This window comes from Zootoca vivipara, chromosome 17 (genome assembly GCF_963506605.1).
Source record: "Zootoca vivipara chromosome 17, rZooViv1.1, whole genome shotgun sequence".
NCBI classification, from domain to species: Eukaryota; Metazoa; Chordata; class Lepidosauria; order Squamata; family Lacertidae; genus Zootoca; species Zootoca vivipara.
The window spans coordinates 38,908,435-38,926,601 of NC_083292.1; the positions used below are offsets into that span (position 1 = coordinate 38,908,435).

The 18,167-nt window shown below is 49.4% G+C and overlaps 1 protein-coding gene and 1 pseudogene across 1 annotated transcript; both read left to right on the top strand.

Moving 5' to 3' along the window:
• The first annotated feature begins 870 nt into the window (after positions 1–870).
• Positions 871–17,890, top strand: MINDY1 (MINDY lysine 48 deubiquitinase 1). Its single transcript, XM_035099016.2, has 10 exons — positions 871–1,041; positions 4,230–6,074; positions 6,222–6,279; positions 7,247–7,311; positions 8,127–8,285; positions 11,314–11,416; positions 12,655–12,797; positions 14,402–14,593; positions 15,837–15,983; positions 17,595–17,890. Exons 2-10 carry the CDS (start codon positions 5,535–5,537, stop codon positions 17,673–17,675), a joined length of 1,488 nt encoding a protein of 495 aa, XP_034954907.2. The 5' UTR covers positions 871–1,041; positions 4,230–5,534; the 3' UTR covers positions 17,676–17,890.
• On the top strand, positions 11,528–11,625 carry LOC118076625 (U6 spliceosomal RNA; annotated as a pseudogene).
• Positions 17,891–18,167: the final 277 nt, after the last annotated feature.

Here is an 18,167-nt window from a genome sequence, read left to right on the forward strand (position 1 = left end):
GAGTGGGTAACATTTTGTAACAAGAAAAAGGAAGGACGACGGGGAAGGCAGCAGGTACTGTACTGAATTAAATATTTCTGGTATCTTATCCTTTCAAAAAATGTTTTTTTCCAAAACATATATTTCAGATGTGACACAATTTGGAAATAAACTTATAAAATGGGGTAGAGCTTTCCCCTATCTCAGCAACCTTTTGACCCATGTGAGGTGTGAGAAAGATGGAAAGAAATTCCTTGGGCGAGGGATCTTAAGCAAATATGCAGATGGGGAGTTCATCCGTTGTGCCTCTGCATGATGTTTGCCCAAGCAGTCTGCTCTGGAAGCGAGTAATTGTGGCCATACCCCTCTATGGGGCGAAATTTGCCCAGTAATTCCTGCAGAGCATACAAGTCTTCAGGGAGGGTGCCTGTTGCCCCTCTCTCTGTGTGTCTCTGTTTCTTTACTTCTTTCCATCCAGCCTCCCACTGGGGAATGAGTCCTCGTGGTCTGTACAGCATCAAGCTCGATTCAATTGCTGTAGGATCGCAGGAGGAATTTCCCTGTCGCCCTTCTGAATGAGTCACTGCCTCCTTGCGACCAGATTCACGCCCCCCAAAGCAAACCTGTCTCTCCCCCTGCACTCCCCCTTTCATGAGAGCAAAGTAACGCCTCCTATTTTAATTTGGAAAATAAGCGCTATCAGACCTTTTTTTAAAAAAACCCATTAGCTGCCAGCAGCTTTGCAAAACACTGCTCTGCTGTCATCTGACCCTAATTCGTCTCCCCTTTCTGGACCCATTGCACAACACCCCTCCAGTGTTGTAAAACCTCCGCCCCAATAGATGTCCCTGTGGGGAGGCGAGAAGGTAAACAAGCCGATGCAAAGTGCCTCTCTTTTCTCTCCGCCAGGTCCTCTCGTCAGCCGAATTGGGGAGAGAAAAAAGAAGGGAAGGGAGAGGAGGAGAGGGAGAAACTTCGTAAGGATCCTAAACGAAGGAAGATTTGCAAAAGGAGAGAGAGACAGAGAGAGAGGCAGGCCTTGGGATGAAAGCCAAAGGAAAGGTGAGCAGATTCCCTTGTCGCTCCACATTTGGATCTGCTTGCTTGATTCAGATCAGGGGGTGTTTACATTAGGATCCAGGAGCGGAGAAGCAGCCAGCCCCCTTGCCCCACAGCCCCACTTTTTCGCCTTCTGCACCCTTCACTTTTTCTCGCAAAGCTTTCCCTAATAACAATTCACCAGCCTTCACAAAACCCCTGTCCTTTTCCCCGTTGCCTTGGACCCTGGCTGGCTGTCCTGGTTGGGTAAGCAGAACAAGGCAGACAGGACTCGACCCACAAAGACCCACCACCCGTCCGGTCCTGGGTGCGAGTTCCTTTGAAAGATGTGTGGGTTCAGACTGGCAGGTCTGGCTTACACAGCTCTGGGGAACTGACCCCCACCCCACCCCAGACTCTTTAACGGGCTGTTAAGCACACACTCCTGGGCCTTAATATTATTTCCATTTATTTAATTTGTTAAGCTGTCTGACTGGCTCGGTGGTGGGCAGAGCATCTGCTTTGCATTCAGAAAGTCCTGGGTTCAATTCCTGGTGGGCCTTAGAGAGTCCCGCGCTCTCAAACTCCGGAGAGATGCGACCAGTCAGCGTAGACAACACTGAACTAAATGGAGCAATTGCTGGCTTGGTAATAAGGAAGCTTTTCTGTGCTCCTATTCAGTCGGCTCTTTATTCGGAATCATGAGGACTAGAATCTTAAGGTTATTCTTAGGGAGCCTTACGTCAGAGATAGATGCAGGAAGTCCAGCCCCCCAGTGGCATCCCCAGGTGGGGTTGGGAGAGGCCCCTGCAACAGAATTGTGTTTTCAGAATCATGAGGACTGGAGTCCTGCTTTATTTTTAAGGGAAAGGCTGTCGCTCAGTGGTGAGAGCATCTGCTTTGCACGCAGAAGGTCCAAGGTCCAGTCCCCATTGGATTCAAACCTGGGGCAACCTAACACTAACCATTTCACTGCACTGCCATTTAGCCCTAGAAATGTATTTATCTGTTTATTTGATTTCTATCCTGTGTTTCCTCCCAAAGGTGCCCCGGGGCAGCCTGCAAAGCATAATTAATGAAATAGTATATAATTAAAGCGCTACAAAACGTAAAGTGGCTAAAGTAGAAATAACAATAATAATATTCAGAATAGAAATGTTGAAGTAGTGAGGAGAGTGCGCAGCCCATAGGTAACCAATGTTCGCTTGCTGGTGCTTCTTTCCTCCTCTCTCCTCCTCCCTTTTTCCTTGTGTGCCGTGTCTTACTACCAATCTTTGTACAGTAAGCCACTCAGCTAAAGGGTGGGGTTAATATGAATAGACTTTGAGGGAACTGGGGGTGGGTGAAGAGTTATCTGTTGCACCTCCAGCTGAAGGTGGATTTGCACCGATCTTGCTCTCCCCTTCACCTCCCTCCTGGGCGTTTGAAACCCAGGTCCCAGTTGTTGCCTGGATCCAACCAGGCTGCAGAGCTAAGCTGTTTCCCCACCCCTAGGACCGGCTTGACAGCTTCCCTCTTGCAAAAACACCCACAACCACCACCCCAAAGCTATGCAACAACCGCAGCAACTGAGCGTTCAGCCGACTGACGGTTGGCCATTCACTTCCCTGATCGGATTGTGTGGGGAGAGGGGAGCAGCTGCCCCTGCCCTCCCCAATTAACCCAGATCTCCGGCTTTCATTTGAAAAGAGAGAGCTATAGCAGATCTGTGCATTTAAAGTACAGTGGTACCTCGGTTTATGAACACAATTGGTTCCGGAAGTCTGTTCATAAACTGAAGCGTTCATAAACTGAAGCGAACTTTCCCATTGAAAGTAATGGAAAGTGAATTAATCCGAAATGTAGGACCTAAGTCCCACCCGGGTATTAGGAGCAATGGAACCACACAAAGAGGCAACATGCCAGGCAGGATACAAGAAGATTTATTTGCTCAGCATATGCTAAGTAAATGGTGCAGTGCACTCAGCTCGCAACCTGCACACAGAATTGTGGATTTTCAATACTTTTATACAGTCAAAAACAGGCCAACACCTTATTTCCTTAACTACAAAAACACATGTTTTCCAAAATGCCAAACTGCCATACGCCCTTCTCCCTTATCTGGTCCTGTGAACCCAGCTTGTACTCCCCTCCTTCTTTACTGGGCGTGTAGAGAAAGGCAGGCATTTGATAACAGTTTGCAAGCTACACGCCCATGGGGCCCCCTGCCTGTGTCTCACTTCATGCCCCTCTATACAATGTGCTGTGTATTTGAATACAAGTATTTTCATATCAATTATGTGTGTCTTAAATAAAAGTACTGGCCCTTCAGTTCCAGATGGGTCCGCGGCGTTCGTAAACCGAAAATTCGTAAACCGAGGTGTTTGTAAACCGAGGTTCCACTGTACATTCAACTCACATCTGAAGCATGTGACTTCCCCTGAGGAATCCTGGGAAGTGTAGTTTCCAACCTCACCAAGCTCCAGTTCCCAGGATTCTTTGGGGGAAGCCACTCTGTGCTTTCCATTTATGGGGCAGAAAGGAAATATTGTTCTGTCCGATAGGAAGAGGAAAGAACGCTTTCAGCTGAGGATGGTGGGCCCTCGGGCAGAAGATATAGAAGCATGATTCGCACCAGCATTGTAAAGAACAGCTTCTATCCATAGGCTGTTAGGCTGCTGAATGAAAAGATAACAACCGGGCAACTGACTTTCGGGTTTGGTGGGTGTGCGTCAGTAAACGAGGGAAATTAAGATGAAGAGAGCTGATTTGGGGTGCTTGTGTAATCTCACTGTATAAAAGTTGTACAAGTGACAATAAAGTATTTCAATTTCAATATGGCCCTCAAGACCTCTCCCTATGGCCTCTGGGGGCACACCCCTCACCTGCCTCGCTTTGCACCCTCCCAGAGTGTCTTCTCCTGCCATAAATATGTCCTTCCACCCTGATCATGCCTTTTACATGTTTGGATGGAGGAAAGGGAGGGAGGGAGGGAGGGAGGGAGAAATTATGTATGGAAGCCAGCCTACTGTGCAAAGGTACTCATGGCTCCACCCACTTTTACCTGTGACCTTGCCCACCCCAGCATGTGGCCCCTGAAAGCCACCCCAATTTCAGACCTTGGAGGTAAAAACATACATGGCTTTTAAATGAAATTCTTCCGTGTGTCCAGGTGGAAAAATCCAGGTGTTTCTCTTACCACCCTCTTCCCCCCCCATCTTTTTTATTGCCAGGATCCTACCGCCCGGCTGATTTAAATTCCCTCTGGCTGAGCCGCTCTCTCTGCAAAGGGAAGCTGTCTACAACCCGCCAAACTCGCTCTAGAGACTGAGCAGCGCATGAGTTGTGTTTGGCGGTGGGGAGAGAAAGTCAATATGCTGGGATGCCTCAGAGCGGAAGGAGAAACTCTGATCAGATGAAAATAAGATAGGGGACTGGCTGCCTCTGTTTGCGGTTGCCCAACCTCAAGGACAACAAAAGGAGGGCGAAGGTTTGAAGCCAGTGGGACAGAGCCCGTCCGACACTTTAGGAAAGGGAATAATAACACGCCCAAATAACCTTTGTCTTCTACATCTGTCTTTGCTTTTTTAAAAAATAACTTTTTTAAAAAAAGAAAAAGTAAAACCGTCCGTGCAGCAAAATCTTTGCATTTTTATCCTATTTTTAACCAGTTTATGGAAATTTACTTATTTTAATTTCATATATATATATAAATAAAGGCGTGGGTTTCCTTGCTTTTTAAAAAAGATTTTTTTGTACAAAAAAGGGGAGAGCCCTCTCTTTTCTCTCTTTTTTCTTTAAAAAAAAGGATATTGAAAGATAATAATCCTTTGTGGATCTAGAAGCGGAGAGATTGAGAGGCGGTCGGCGATTGGGTTTCCTGGGTGTTAAATAATTAATTTTTTAAAGCCGAGCTGGAGAGGAGGTGGCGGAATTGATTTCTTCGTGGCCCTCATGAGAAGGGGGTGAGGGTGGCGAGAGAAAAACCAGCCTGAAAAAAACATTGGTTTCTATTCTCATTTTTATTTCCGCCTCACGTTTTTTCAGTAGTGCCTGACAGCCCCCGAAAACAGCAGACCCCAAATTGTTGTCCCTCCCCCCACACACACTTTTAAGGTCTTTTACGGTAGCTTTTGAAAACGGGAAAGGCAACGTCAAGCAAGATCCGGTTGGGAAACAGGATAAATTAAAATAGGAATCTCTCCCACCCGCTTTTTTAAAAAAGTGTTAACATTTTCTACCATTTGGGAGAAGACAGGGCAGGGCGGGCAGAGGACTTGTACCTAGCAAAAATTGCATTTTGTCGAGGCGACTAGAAATTTGGGAATTGCTTATTGATCCGGAGACAGAGAGAGAGAGCGGAGTTTCCCCTGCCAAACGCCAGAATCAGTTTTCCTCTTGAGAGGCACATTCCAACTTCAGCAGAAAGCGGAAAGGAAGCCTATCATTTGGGACTCGAGCCGACAGCCAGCCAGTTGGCTTGTCCGTGGTGGATGCTTGGGGTTTTATAAGGAAGGCCGCAGGAGGGGCAGCCCCGAATGGAGCCCGGAGTATCTGCAGAACCGTCAGCGAAGGGGGAGAATGAGCCGGCCGAACCCCAAACCACCGAGGCCTCTCAGGAGGAGCAAGGAGTAGAGGACATTGGCGCCATGTGCGGGAAGGTGCCGGCGGCAAACGGGCAAGACCGGGAGGAGGTATCGAGGGCCCCGGCCTGTGAGGAAACCCCCACGGGTGCCGGGAAGGGAGACAAAGGGCAGGAACCCGAATCCCCGGAGTCTGCGGAGGCCGAAAAGCCGGATTCCAAAGAGGGTCCGGGAGAGGAGGAACCGCTGGCGGGCGCTGCCTCTCTGCCAAGCATCCCTGTCTCCAACCCAGCCGATGCGCCTGCCGCCACCGAGCCACCTGGGGAGGCGGCTCCCGAGCCCCGGTCTTCTCCTGCCAGCCACCCCCAGCCGCCCGACTTCTACTGCGTCAAGTGGATCAGCTGGAAAGGGGAGAGGACTCCGGTCATCACGCAGAGCGAGAACGGGCCCTGCCCGCTGCTGGCCATCATGAACATCCTTTTCTTGCAGTGGAAGGTGCGTAGAGCTTCCGGGGTCAGGGGCAGTCTACCTCCGAATGCAGGCGTTTGGAGGGAGGAGGGGGTGCACGGGACAAGGCGGGGTGGTCCTCTTGGCAAAATGTCCTTTATTCTCCTGAATAGCTTCTCTTTTTCTCCCTTTCAGGTGAAACTGCCTCCCCAGAAGGAAGTGATCACTTCCGACGAGCTGATGGCTCACCTCGGTAAGTGGCAGGATGTGGCCGCCATTGTTTTCACATTTCCTGAGGGCTGGGCTTGTCTGTTTCTTTTTTTGGGGGGGGGGTTCTGGGTACTAGGTAAGGGGCCACCTAATTCCCCCTGCCTGTGTGAAGCTGCCTTTGTACAGAATGAGATCATTTGGTACAGGGGTGGGGAAACTTTTTTTTTGTTTTTCTTTTTTGCTCAAGGGCCACATGCCATTTCTAGGCAAGGTTCAGGGGCCGCGTGCCGCTGGTGGGCGGGACCAGAGGCCAAAGTGGGCGGAGCATCAAAGGGGGCTGCTTACCTTTGCGTGGCCAGCTTTCTTCTCTATGCAGGCTTGTATTCAAGCGAGTTACAGATCTGCCAGAAGGGATGGGCTTAAGTTAGCCCTGTCTTTTAATCACAGCGGGCCTGATCCAGGTCGGACTAGCATTGGACGCAACCCTGAATGTTGGCAGATCCAGGGCAGACGAAAGGAAGTATTTCTTCCCAAAGCGTGTAGCTAAACAGTGGAACTCCCTGCCACCGGAGGCAGTGACGGCCACCAACTTGGATGCCTTTAAAAGAGGATCCGGCGCATTCGTGGAGGAGGAGGGGGCTATTGACAGCCGCTAGCTGTGATGGCCATGCCCTGCCCCCATGTTTAAGGGCCATTGTGCTTCTGAATACCAGCTGCTGGAAACCACAGGAGGGGAGAGTGTCACACTCGTGTCAGCCTTGTGGGCTTCCCATAAAGGGCACCTGGATGTGAGAACAGGAGGCTCTTGGCCTGATCCAGCAGGCTTGTGTTATGTTCTTATGGAGCCTCCAGTGCCAGAGGCAGTCTCTCTAGATTCCTAGGTTACCGGAGGTGTTTTTGAGCACTGTGAGAACAGGAGGCTGGACTGGGTGGGCCCCCTTTGGCCTGATCCAGCAACGGCGCCCTTCTTACTTTCTTAATGGAAAAGGTCTATTTTCTCTTCATGTCAGGTGACTGTCTCCTGTCCATCAAGCCCCAAAAACAGTCGGAAGCACTCCAGCTCAACTTTCAGCAAGTGAGTTCCTTTCTTTCCCACCCCGCTTCTCTCATTCCCTCTCTCCCTTTCTTTCTCTCTCTGCCTTCCCTCCCTTCAGGCCCCCCCAAGGCACTCGGCAGTTTATTGTAATAACCTGCTGAGAACTTTTGCAATCTGCCCTGTGCCCAAAGCTCCCGCTGCAGAGAATACATGCACATTAAAACCAAATAATGGCACACCAAGAAGCGTCTTGCACTTAACCATGTGCTGTCGTAAAAACTGCAGGCGAGGGGAGCCGCCAATTTGCCCCAGCAGCCAGCGGCTGGGATACCAAGGGAGCTGAGTGCTTGGTCAGACCCAGCAGGGCTCCCCTTTGGTGGTAAGGAGTGGAACCTCCACGGGAAGGAGCAGCCTACCTCTGAAAACTGCATTCAGAGGATACGCAAACTGCAGTATGTCCGCCCTCGCTGCGGACGGCTGTCCCGCAGGTTGTTGCTGAAAAGGGGAATGCTGAGTTCCTTGCGGCCTGATCCAGCGAGGGCATAATCGCCTTCTCTGATTAACTCGTTTGTTTATTGGTGGTGTTTCGGCCCTGGCTCCCCCCCCCAAAAAAGAGCGGTATACGTGGTTCTCCCCCTCATTTAATCCCCACAACGACCCTGCGAGGCAGGGTTAGTTCTGAGAGAGACAGCGTCATGCAGCCGTGTGGGTGGATTCGAACCCATGGCCTCCCAGAGCTGAGCTTCCTCATCCCTCCCCACAAATGCAGGCTTTCCCAGCTAGGCATTGTTCCGTCCCCAAATTTCAAAAATACCCAGCATGCCCTTCTTCTCTTCCTCTCCTGCTGCGGGCAGAACGTCAACGACGCCATGACGGTTCTGCCCAAACTCTCCACGGGGCTGGATGTCAACGTGAGGTTCACGGGAGTCTCCGATTTCGAGTATACCCCCGAGTGCATCGTCTTTGACCTTCTCGACATGCCTCTCTATCACGGCTGGTTGGTGGACCCTCAGGTGAGATTCCTTCTCCCCTCTTTCTTCTTTCCACATGCCACCGCTTCCTAGGAGCTGAGCTTGCAAGTCGCCAGCGTCTCAGATGGCGTCTTTGAGAGTTTGCGAGCCGAATCTCTCCAGTTTGAGAAGCGTAAACAGCCAGTGTCAGATTTGCGTATAAGCTAAACAAGCTATAGCTTAGGGCCCCACTCTCTTGGGGGCCCCAAAAAAATTGAAAGGGAAAAAAACACCTGGATGTACATTTCTAAAATACAAGATATAAAACAAATAAAATAATACAGCAACAGTGTTTTGTGCTGTGTAGGCTCCTATTTCGTTATGTGCAAATGGCTTTAGATACCTATTAGGTCCATCAATTACCATATAGCATAAATTCAACACAAAAAACAGCGACAGTTTGTTGCTGGCAAAGGACAGCTGGACATAGAAAGGGCCCCATTACCTTCAGTAGCTGAGGGCCTCATCAAACCAAAATCCGGCCCTGTGTTCAGCAGTCCCCAGCTGTTGGGAAACTGAATCACAATCTGCTGACTGCGAAAATCACCCCTTTCCCCTTTAACCAAAATGAAAGTGAGTCGGTGGGGAAACCAAGCTCCTAGCCCTCAGGGATGGATGTGAAACCCAGTCCGCTTAGAAGGGACATATGTAATTGCAACTTCTAGGCAGTTATTTAATCATTTTCTTTTGGGCAGCTGTTGGGGATTCTTTAGCCGTGACTCCTGCCCTGCAGGGGGTTGGGCTAGATGACCCCTGTGGGATCCCTTTCAGCTCTGCTATTTTATGATTCTTTGGATTTGTATCCCGTCCTCCCTCCCCAAAGAGCCCAGAGAGGCGAGAAGATATACAATTTAAAAAACAAAACAAAGCAAAGGTGTTCTAAAAATGCTCAAAACTTTAAAAACAGTTACAGTTTTTTTAAAAAATTGTATATTTTTAGCAGTGATATTTTTAACTGTAGCTGTTTTTTAAAAGTTACAGGTAGGTAGCCGTGTTGGTCTGAGTCGAAGCAAAATAAAAAAATTCCTTCAGTAGCACCTTAAAGACCAACTAAGTTTATATTTTGGTATGAGCTTTCGTGTGCATGGTATCTGAAGAAGTGTGCATGCACACGAAAGCTCATACCAAAATATAAACTTAGTTGGTCTTTAAGGTGCTACTGAAGGAATTTTTTTATTTTGCTTCGACTCAGACCAACACGGCTACCTACCTGTAACTAGAACTATGGAAGGCACCACATTGAGCCGCATGAAATGGAAGTCCATCAACAGGTATCTGAAGAAGTGTGCATGCACACGAAAGCTCATACCAAAATATAAACTTAGTTGGTCTTTAAGGTGCTACTGAAGGAATTTTTTTGTTTTTTAAAAGTTTTGATCTTGTTTTAGAATGCTGTAACTGTTGTTATATGTTACAGTTAAGACAAAAACCTAAAAACCTAAAAACAAATAGCTATCTCTAGTTATCTCTCGCTTGGACTACTGCAATGCGCTCTACGTGGGGCTACCTTTGAAGGTGACCCGGAAACTACAACTAATCCAGAATGCGGCAGCTAGACTGGTGACTGGGAGCGGCCGCCGAGATCACATAACACCGGTCCTAAAAGACCTACATTGGCTCCCAGTACGTTTCCGAGCACAATTCAAAGTGTTGGTGTTGACCTTTAAAGCCCTAAACGGCCTCGGTCCGGTATACCTGAAGGAGCGTCTCCACCCCCATCGTTCTGCCCGGACACTGAGGTCCAGCTCCGAGGGCCTTCTGGCGGTTCCCTCATTACGAGAAGCCAAGTTACAGGGAACCAGGCAGAGGGCCTTCTCGGTAGTGGCACCCACCCTGTGGAATGCCCTCCCACTAGAGGTCAAAGAGAACAATTACCAGACCTTTAGAAGGCATCTCAAGGCAGCCCTGTTTAGGGAAGCTTTTAATGTTTGATGGATTTCTGTATTTTAGAATTTCTGTTTTTTTGGAAGCCGCCCAGAGTGGCTGGGGGAACCCGGCCAGATGGGCGGGGTATAAATAATAAATTATTATTATTATTATTATTAAGGTAGAGTTAAAAACATCCAGCCAGTGATCTAGGGGTTGCCAGAATCAGTGTTCTTCCACTGCCAAATGTCTGGGTAAACAGGAGTGTTTTCAGACCCATCCTGAAAGGTCATGAGGATGCAGACAAGCGAGGGCAATTCCACATCAAGGGAACCAGCACCAATTGGCCCTGTCCTGGGTCAATGCCAAGCAGGCAGCCCCCAAAGGTGCCACCACCACCCAGGTCCCAACTGCCCATAGAAGGGTCTGAGGTGATTGGTACCAGGGAAGGCACTTTTTACCTAGTGGTTTATCAGCTGATTGACATGGTACTGTGCCCTCCTGAAGCATCAGAGCATTTCAGATGGTGGGGAGGAGTGGGATCTTAATTTTTAAATTTAAATTTCTAAATTTTAATTTTTTAAATTTTAATTTTTAAAATTTAAATTTTTAAAATTTAAAATTTTAAAATTTTAAATTTAATTTTTAAAATTTAAATCTTAAATTTTAAATTTAAATCTTAAATTTTAAATCTAAATTGGGATGCCCTGTGACACCCACCCACCCAGATGTTTTGTTGGACTACAACTCCCATCAACTCCAACCATTGGCCAAGCTAGCTGGGGCTGATGGGAAATGGAGTCCAGTACTACCCTCAGGCCCCCATTCCTGATCTAAGTCTAAGATAATAAGAACCACCACCACGATCTGTTCTACTGGAGCCCAATGGGGCTAATAGATTTATTCATTCCGTTTATGTATCACATTCTTCCTGTCCCTACAAAAAACCACACCAAAATATTGTGGGTTGTTGCACATAAACGTCCTCTGTTCTGACAACAAGCCTGCAAAGTTAGGCTGAGGGATGGGCGTGGGAAAATTGACCTAAGGTCACCCTGGGAGTTTAGTGGCCGAACTGGGATTTGAACCTGCCTCTTGGCTGTTGACACCCCTTGCGCCATCGACTCCCAGACTCCAGTTCAAAACCTGTTTCTGCCCACTCCAGATACCAGAGGTGGCTCAGGCCGTCAGCAAACTGACCTACAACCAGTTGGTGGAGAAGATCATCACCTGCAAACACTCGAGCGACCCTAATCAGGTGACGGAAGGTGAGGCCCGTCTGCCTGGGCTCATTCACACAGTCAAGGTCCAGGGGTTGTTACCTGGAGGTGGGGTTGTCATCAGCCTACGGGTGGAGGCCATTAAATAAGATCTGATTTGTGCTCGCTTCGGCAGCACATATACTAAAATTGGAACGATACAGAGAAGATTAGCATGGCCCCCTGCGCAAGAAAAAAATAAAATAAGATCTGATTTACGGAGACCAGCAGCAGGGCCTGCTTGGTGGTAGTTTCACGCTTCCAGAAACTTGCTTTCCAAGCCTCGTCTCTCATGGTTTTTACCTCAGGAGACCTCCGTGCTTCAGCAAAGGCCTTTTAACCATCTTTGAGCTATTAGACACCTATTTTGAACAACTGTTATACGTAGATACAGTGGAACCTCAGTTGTCGAACGTAATCCATTCTGGAAGATGGTTTGACTTCCAAAACGTTTGACAACCGAGGCCCAATTGCCAGTCGGCAAAATCCATTGAAAAAATGGAGAAACACACTGCGGAAGCCGTCCGACTTCCAAGGCACGTTTGAAAATGGAAGCGTTCACTTCCGGGTCATCGGCGTTCGAAAGCCGAGACGTTTGACTTCTGAAGCGTTCAGCAACTGAGGTTCCACTATGTATTTCTTGTATCATTTACAACAATTGAAATTTTGAATTCTTTTTAACCGTACCTATGGCCCAGTTGCATTATACGGTTGTTGTCCCACGCTGAAGACTCACCTCTTTGAAACTTGAGATACATGCATTGTTATGGCTCTGGGTGTCAGTCTGGGTGACCCCTGTGGTTCGCTTCAAAACCTGTGGTCTTGCAGATAGGACCCTAGAATCTATAGGAGGAAGCTTGCTGAGTTGGTTAGGTCAGTTCCTCAGTCAAGGTCAATGGCTGTAGCCACTCCCCTAAGTCCTTACCATTCACATTTTGAAAAAGCAAGCTCTGTTGCCATAGAGACCAGTGGGTGGGCCTTTCCCCACTTCACCTGGCTAAAGGCCACATTATTCTGGGATGGAGAACAGCCAGGATAAAGGCAGGGCTGTGAGTGTGTAGGTTTGGTGGGAGATACAGAGGCTTGTCTCGCTCTGTGCTGGATGCCCAAACTGTGCTTTGGAGTAAGGAGTTGAAACAGCTGTGGATCCAATTCATCATCAGAGTCAATCGCCATCACGCTTTGCCTGCATTCCGCCTCATCTTTGCTTCTTCTCCTCCCTGCTCCATCGCCACCCCACCTCGCAGGCCTGATAGCAGAGCAGTTCTTGGAGTCCACGGCCTCTCAGCTGACCTACCACGGCCTCTGCGAGCTGACGTCCACAGTCAAGGAAGGCGAGCTGAGCGTCTTCTTCAGGAACAACCACTTCAGCACCATGATCAAGCACAAGGTACCCGCCCCGCAGGGCTGTTGTTTTTAAGAAAGGTGGCCAATGTCTGGGGCTGGGCAGAGGAGGAGGAATGGCAGAGACCGCCTCCCCATCTTGACCCTTCCAGGGAGGAGGAAGAGAAAGACTGTATAGATTTACTGTATAGTATATTTACTGTATAGTATAGCACAGTATAGATTTTAGGGCGTTGAGGGAGGTGGCAGTGCAGAGGCAGATGTGGGGAAAAGTTGGGAAATCATGAGAGGGCCAGAGCAACACCCGGCTGACACGATGTCATTAGAAAGCATTCCAGACCCACCATCTCCCAGAACCCGGCGAGCCTTAAAAGTAGGAGAGCAAAGAGCTCAAAGACAGAGGGCACTTGTCAGCACCCGTAGAAGTGATGGATGAGGAAGTGGTGGGTGGAGATTCACTTGGGACAACGCCGTTATCCAAGAGGCTGGGTTCAATAGCCTCTCTCTGTAAAGATTGAAATAAAAAAGGACCATAAGAAACTTTCCCTTGTCTTTATACTTTCCTGGGCAACTAGCCGGGAGCCGCTGACAGCATCCTGACAGGTGGACAGGTTGTCCTCACAGGGCCACATCCCCTCTCAGGTGCCAGTGGTGGGTGGGGCCAGGGGCACCAGTATTCAGAGGAGCAGGTGTGACTCTGAACTCACCTGTTGCTTATTGCATAGCTGGGATGGGATGTCCACAGCAGCAGGACATTTCTCTCTCTCTCCCTCTATCTCTGCTTCCCGATCCTTCCAGCCCTCCGAGGAGCCAACTTTGCAGGTCTCATAGCGTGTCATGGACTAGTTGGATGCAGAGGAATGGTGGGAGGAACCAGCTCCCCCCCCCCCGGGGAAGAAGGCTCAGAGCCCGGGGATTGGTGGTGGGACGGTGATGGGTGGTGAAAGAGAGAAGAGGGAGAAGACTAGGAGGAGGAGGTGTGAGAAGCAGAAGGGGTAACAGGGTTAAGTGAGCACAGAGAGTCAGTGGCAGAGAGAAGACCAGAATCAGAGTCAGGAGAGGAAGGAGGCCAAGAAGCAGAGATGAGTCAGGCTGGTGAAGAAGCCAGAAGGTCTCCCTTTCCTGCTGCAACAATCTCCCCTCCCTCCTAGTCTCCCAGGTCCAAGAGAGGCATGAAGCGGCAGGAGCAAAGGCAGGCATGCTGGTGGCGTAGTCTCAGATTGCTTGGGGAAAACCTGGAGAGGAGGCGAGTTAGGGAGCTGTGGGAAGGCAGATACCTTCAGCTTCTGCAACTGCCTCATGGGGGCAAGGCCTTCTGAGGAAGAGTTGCTGTGCTCCTTAGGCCTGGCGATCCTGAGCAGACCTTGTTTCTTCTCATAAAGAGTTAACTTCACTTGGTCCGTGTGATTTATTGCTGGCTTGCTCCTGCCATAGATGTGCAGTGGCTCAGAGTCCCATGGGTCAGAAAGAGAGAAACTTAAGAGGCCCAAGTATTCTTTTACACACACACACACACACACACACACACACACACACCAGCTTGGAGCAAAACAAACTGACATTTTTAAGCAGGTCATATGCCGATTTACCACCACCCTGCTTCCAAATTCATCAGAGCCTGTTTGTTTTCTCTCCCCGCTCCCTCTCCAGAGCCACTTATACCTCCTTGTGACGGACCAGGGCTTCCTTCACGAGGAGCAGGTTGCCTGGGAGAGCCTGCACAACGTGGATGGGGACAGCTGCTTCTGCGACGCAGAGTTCCACCTCAGCCACGCCCTGGGCAAGGAGGCAGCCGGCGGTTCCCCGCAGGATCAGCAGCTCAGCCAGAGACAAGTGGACCAGGTGAGAGCAGGGGCAGTCGAGGCAAGACCATGCAGGGTGGGGCGTAAGGGCTGCCCAGGTTCACCCAAACCACGTGAAAGGGGAGGCATTTTAGCCAATGGAAAGCAACCTTCTCACCCTCCATGCTGATTGGAGCTGAGCCGGCCACTGAGGATGGGCTCTGAGGGTCCCTCTGGTGAACTGGGAGAAAGAGGAGTTGTTCTACGTGTTCCCAAGCTGAGCATCTAGGAGCGCTGAAAATGCAAGGTGCTTCTGTTTAGAGAGAATGGTGGCCGGGTTCTGCATGCAAATTTAATAATAATAATAATAATAATAATAGGAATTGTATATAAGAAGACCTTGAAACACTCCACATCATTTTCCTACATATGTACAAAGGAAATAGTATATTTAGCAGAAAGGAAACACACTGAGATCTGCGTCAACCATTGCAATGCATCCCTAATCATCAATATTGCACATCCTGTTAATCATTTGCAGAGATAATGGAGCACTCTGAATCATTTGTGTGCCCTGGAAAGTGTAGATTTAACCTGGTGGATTCTAAAGTGTATGGTGGCCCTCCTAGGCAGGGAGGATCACATAGGGGGCACTAAGAGGCACAGGGGGCAGTAGGGACACGGGAGGTGTAAATAAATATCAGGCTTTAATAAGCTGGTATCACTGGACCAAGTTTCGTCAAATTAATTGAACTAAATAGCTGCAATTGGATCTTGAACAAGTGTGTGATTAGTTGTTGCTATTTCGAATTTTATCGTGTCACTATCTTCCTCAGTGGGTCGTGCAAATGGCTATTCTAAATGATGCTTTTTTATAGCGTAGGGTGAGCTGGAGATGAGCTTATGGAATTAAGGGCCTCCCAGAACGTTTGGGAGCCACTGAAAGGCAGAACCTGGAGATCTGCAGCGATCGTCACAATGCATCACTTATTATTATTATTATTATTAATCACATAATCTTAGCAGGGGGCGTGGCTGTGAATATCATGAAGGCATCCTGCCCTTCTGAATCTGCCACCACGTTCCTGCCCTCCTTGTCTGAGGCCCTGAATGCTCTCTGCTCGGCTCTCTGCACAAGGGACCCCTACAGAAGGGGTGGGGGTCTAGCTGCTGTCCAGGGACCATGTCAGCTTCTCCTGCCGCCCTCTGAAACCAGAGCATAGGAATTCGAAGGAGGTGTGTGTGCCATGCTCTCAGTTCACATCCACCAACTCTTTCTCTCTCCTTCCTTCCTTCTTACATAGGACTACATGATTGCCTTGTCTCTGCAACAGCAGCAAGGGGGCCCTGCTCTCAGCGACTTAGAGCTCGCCCAGCAGCTGCAGCAGGAGGAATATCAGCAGCAGCAGCAGCAGCAGCAGCAACCGCCTGCCGCGGCCCCCCCTGCACAGGTAACATCTCCCCCAACTCCCTCTGCACCCCCAACTCCCACCAACCCCTGTGTAAGCAGCATAGCCAACGGTCAGGGGTAGAGTGAGTTAGACCCCAGCATCATCTGCAGGGCCATAGACCTGCCATAAACCGTTCTATTACAGACCACCAGCTGCTCATGATAAGAGCTGCTGTTTAAGAACAGGTGCCTGGGTTTCCGGGGGATGGGGTGTTCCCTCCCCTTCTCCCTCCCTATCACTTTTTCCTTTTGTGTCGTCCTGCTTGCACAGACTGTCTTGTGCGAATTGCTTGTACACAAACCTCTCTGTTTTCTGCCCTACCAGCCCCAGCCATCACTGGCCTGCATTAATATGCTAAACAGTATACGAACCTGCCCAGCTTCTCTTAAGATTAGCCAGAGATGCCCTGTGCAGAGGCCTGCCATTGAAGTCATCCAACACGGCCTTTAAGGCAGTGGCACCATCCCCATGGGAATTCCCTCCTGTGGGGTGTGTGTCTGGCGCCTTCTGTGGCTGTTTCTAAATGCCCCTAAGAAGCCAGGTAGACTGCCTCTGGACCTGGAGGTTCCATATTATTCAGAGCATCCTGCCTTCCATCAGCAGAGGTATCATAATAAACATCATCATCATCATCATCATCATCATCAAATATATATAATTATAATAAAGGTAAAGGGGCCCCGACCATCAGGTCCAGTCGTGTCCGACTCTGGGGTTGCGGCGCTCATCTCGCTCTATAGGCCGAGGGAGCCGGCGTTTGTCCGCAGACAGCTTCCAGGTCATGTGGCCAGCATGACAAAGCTGCTTCTGGCGAACCAGAGCAGCGCATGGAAACGCCGTTTACCTTCCCGTCGGAGCGGTCCCTATTTATCTACTTGCATTTTGATGTGCTTTTGAACTGCTAGGTGGGCAGGAGCTGGGACCGAACAACAGGAGCTCACCCCATTGCAGGGATTCAAACCGGCGACCTTCTGATCAGCAAGCCCTACACTCTGTGGTTTAACCGACAGCGCCACCTGGGTCCCTATAATTATAATATTATATTATTATTATTTATTATTACACCCTGCCCATCAGCCTGGGTTTCCCCAGCCACTCTGGGCAACTCCCAACAGAATTAAAAGCACAATAAAACATCAGGCATTAAAAACCACCTTCAGGTGTCTTCTAAAAGTCAGATATTTGTTTATTTCCTTGACATCTGATGGGAGGGCATTCCACAGGGTAGGCGCCACTACCGAGAAGGCCCTCTGCCTGGTTCCCTGTAACCTCAATTCTCGCAGTGAGGGAACCGCCAGAAGGCCCTTGGCGCTGGACCTCAGGCTGAACGATGGGGGTGGAGACGCTCCTTCAAGTATACTGGTATAAGACAGGTACCGTATAAAACAGCCATCTATAGCCTTCTCCTTCTCCATGTCCAATTCTCTTTTAAAAACCATCCAGATTGGCTGAGTTCCACAGTTTAACCGCAGGAACAAGGACTTTGTCTTCCCTGAGTCTCCCAGCCTCCCTTGCTTGTGTCCCTATTGATATCCAGTATCACGAGAGAGGGAGGAAATCAAATCTCTATTCCTTAACACGCCCCACTTTCTCCCCTACCCTTCCTTTTAGGGGAGGACTCCACCGCCCTCCCGCTCCTCCGGAGAGCGCAGGCCGCGCCAGAAGCAGGATTCGGACTGCGTCGTCCTGTAACGCAAATCTGCGGGTGGCTCAGAGCACCCGTTTCCCAGCTGACAGAAGTCTGCCGTGGACAAGGACCGCCCTCTTCTATTCGCCTCTTGCTCCCTTTACGTTTTTTTTAAAAAAAGACTGCTGTTTTTAAAAAGTCTCCCCATTCTGGGGCTGAAACCAAAATTAAAAGGGAAAAAAGAGAAACTAACCTTTGGGGGGGCGAAAACCCCAACAAACTCGTCTTCTCCAGAGTCTTTATCTTCTCCTCTCCCCACAAGTGGGGGGCCCAATGGGAACTGATAAGAGAGCAGTTAAGTTGCGGGTGCAGTTGATGGGAGATGATCCTGCCACCTCAGGCAGAGAAGCAAGCCGGACTTTCCTTCTAGAGAAGGCACCCCCAAACTGCGGCCCTCCAGATGTTTTGGCCTACAACTCCCATGATCCCTAGCTAACAGGACCAGTGGTCAGGGATGATGGGAATTGTAGTCCAAAAACATCTGGAGGGCCGAAGTT

Bases quoted from the DNA above. Each gene is read 5' to 3' on its own strand.
- MINDY1 (XM_035099016.2), top strand. From the start codon at position 5,535: ATGGAGCCCGGAGTATCTGCAGAACCGTCAGCGAAGGGGGAGAATGAG. The intron at 6,280-7,246 runs GTAAGTGGCAGG...TCTTCATGTCAG, and splicing joins CGAGCTGATGGCTCACCTCG to GTGACTGTCTCCTGTCCATC. The intron at 7,312-8,126 runs GTGAGTTCCTTT...TGCTGCGGGCAG, and splicing joins TCCAGCTCAACTTTCAGCAA to AACGTCAACGACGCCATGAC.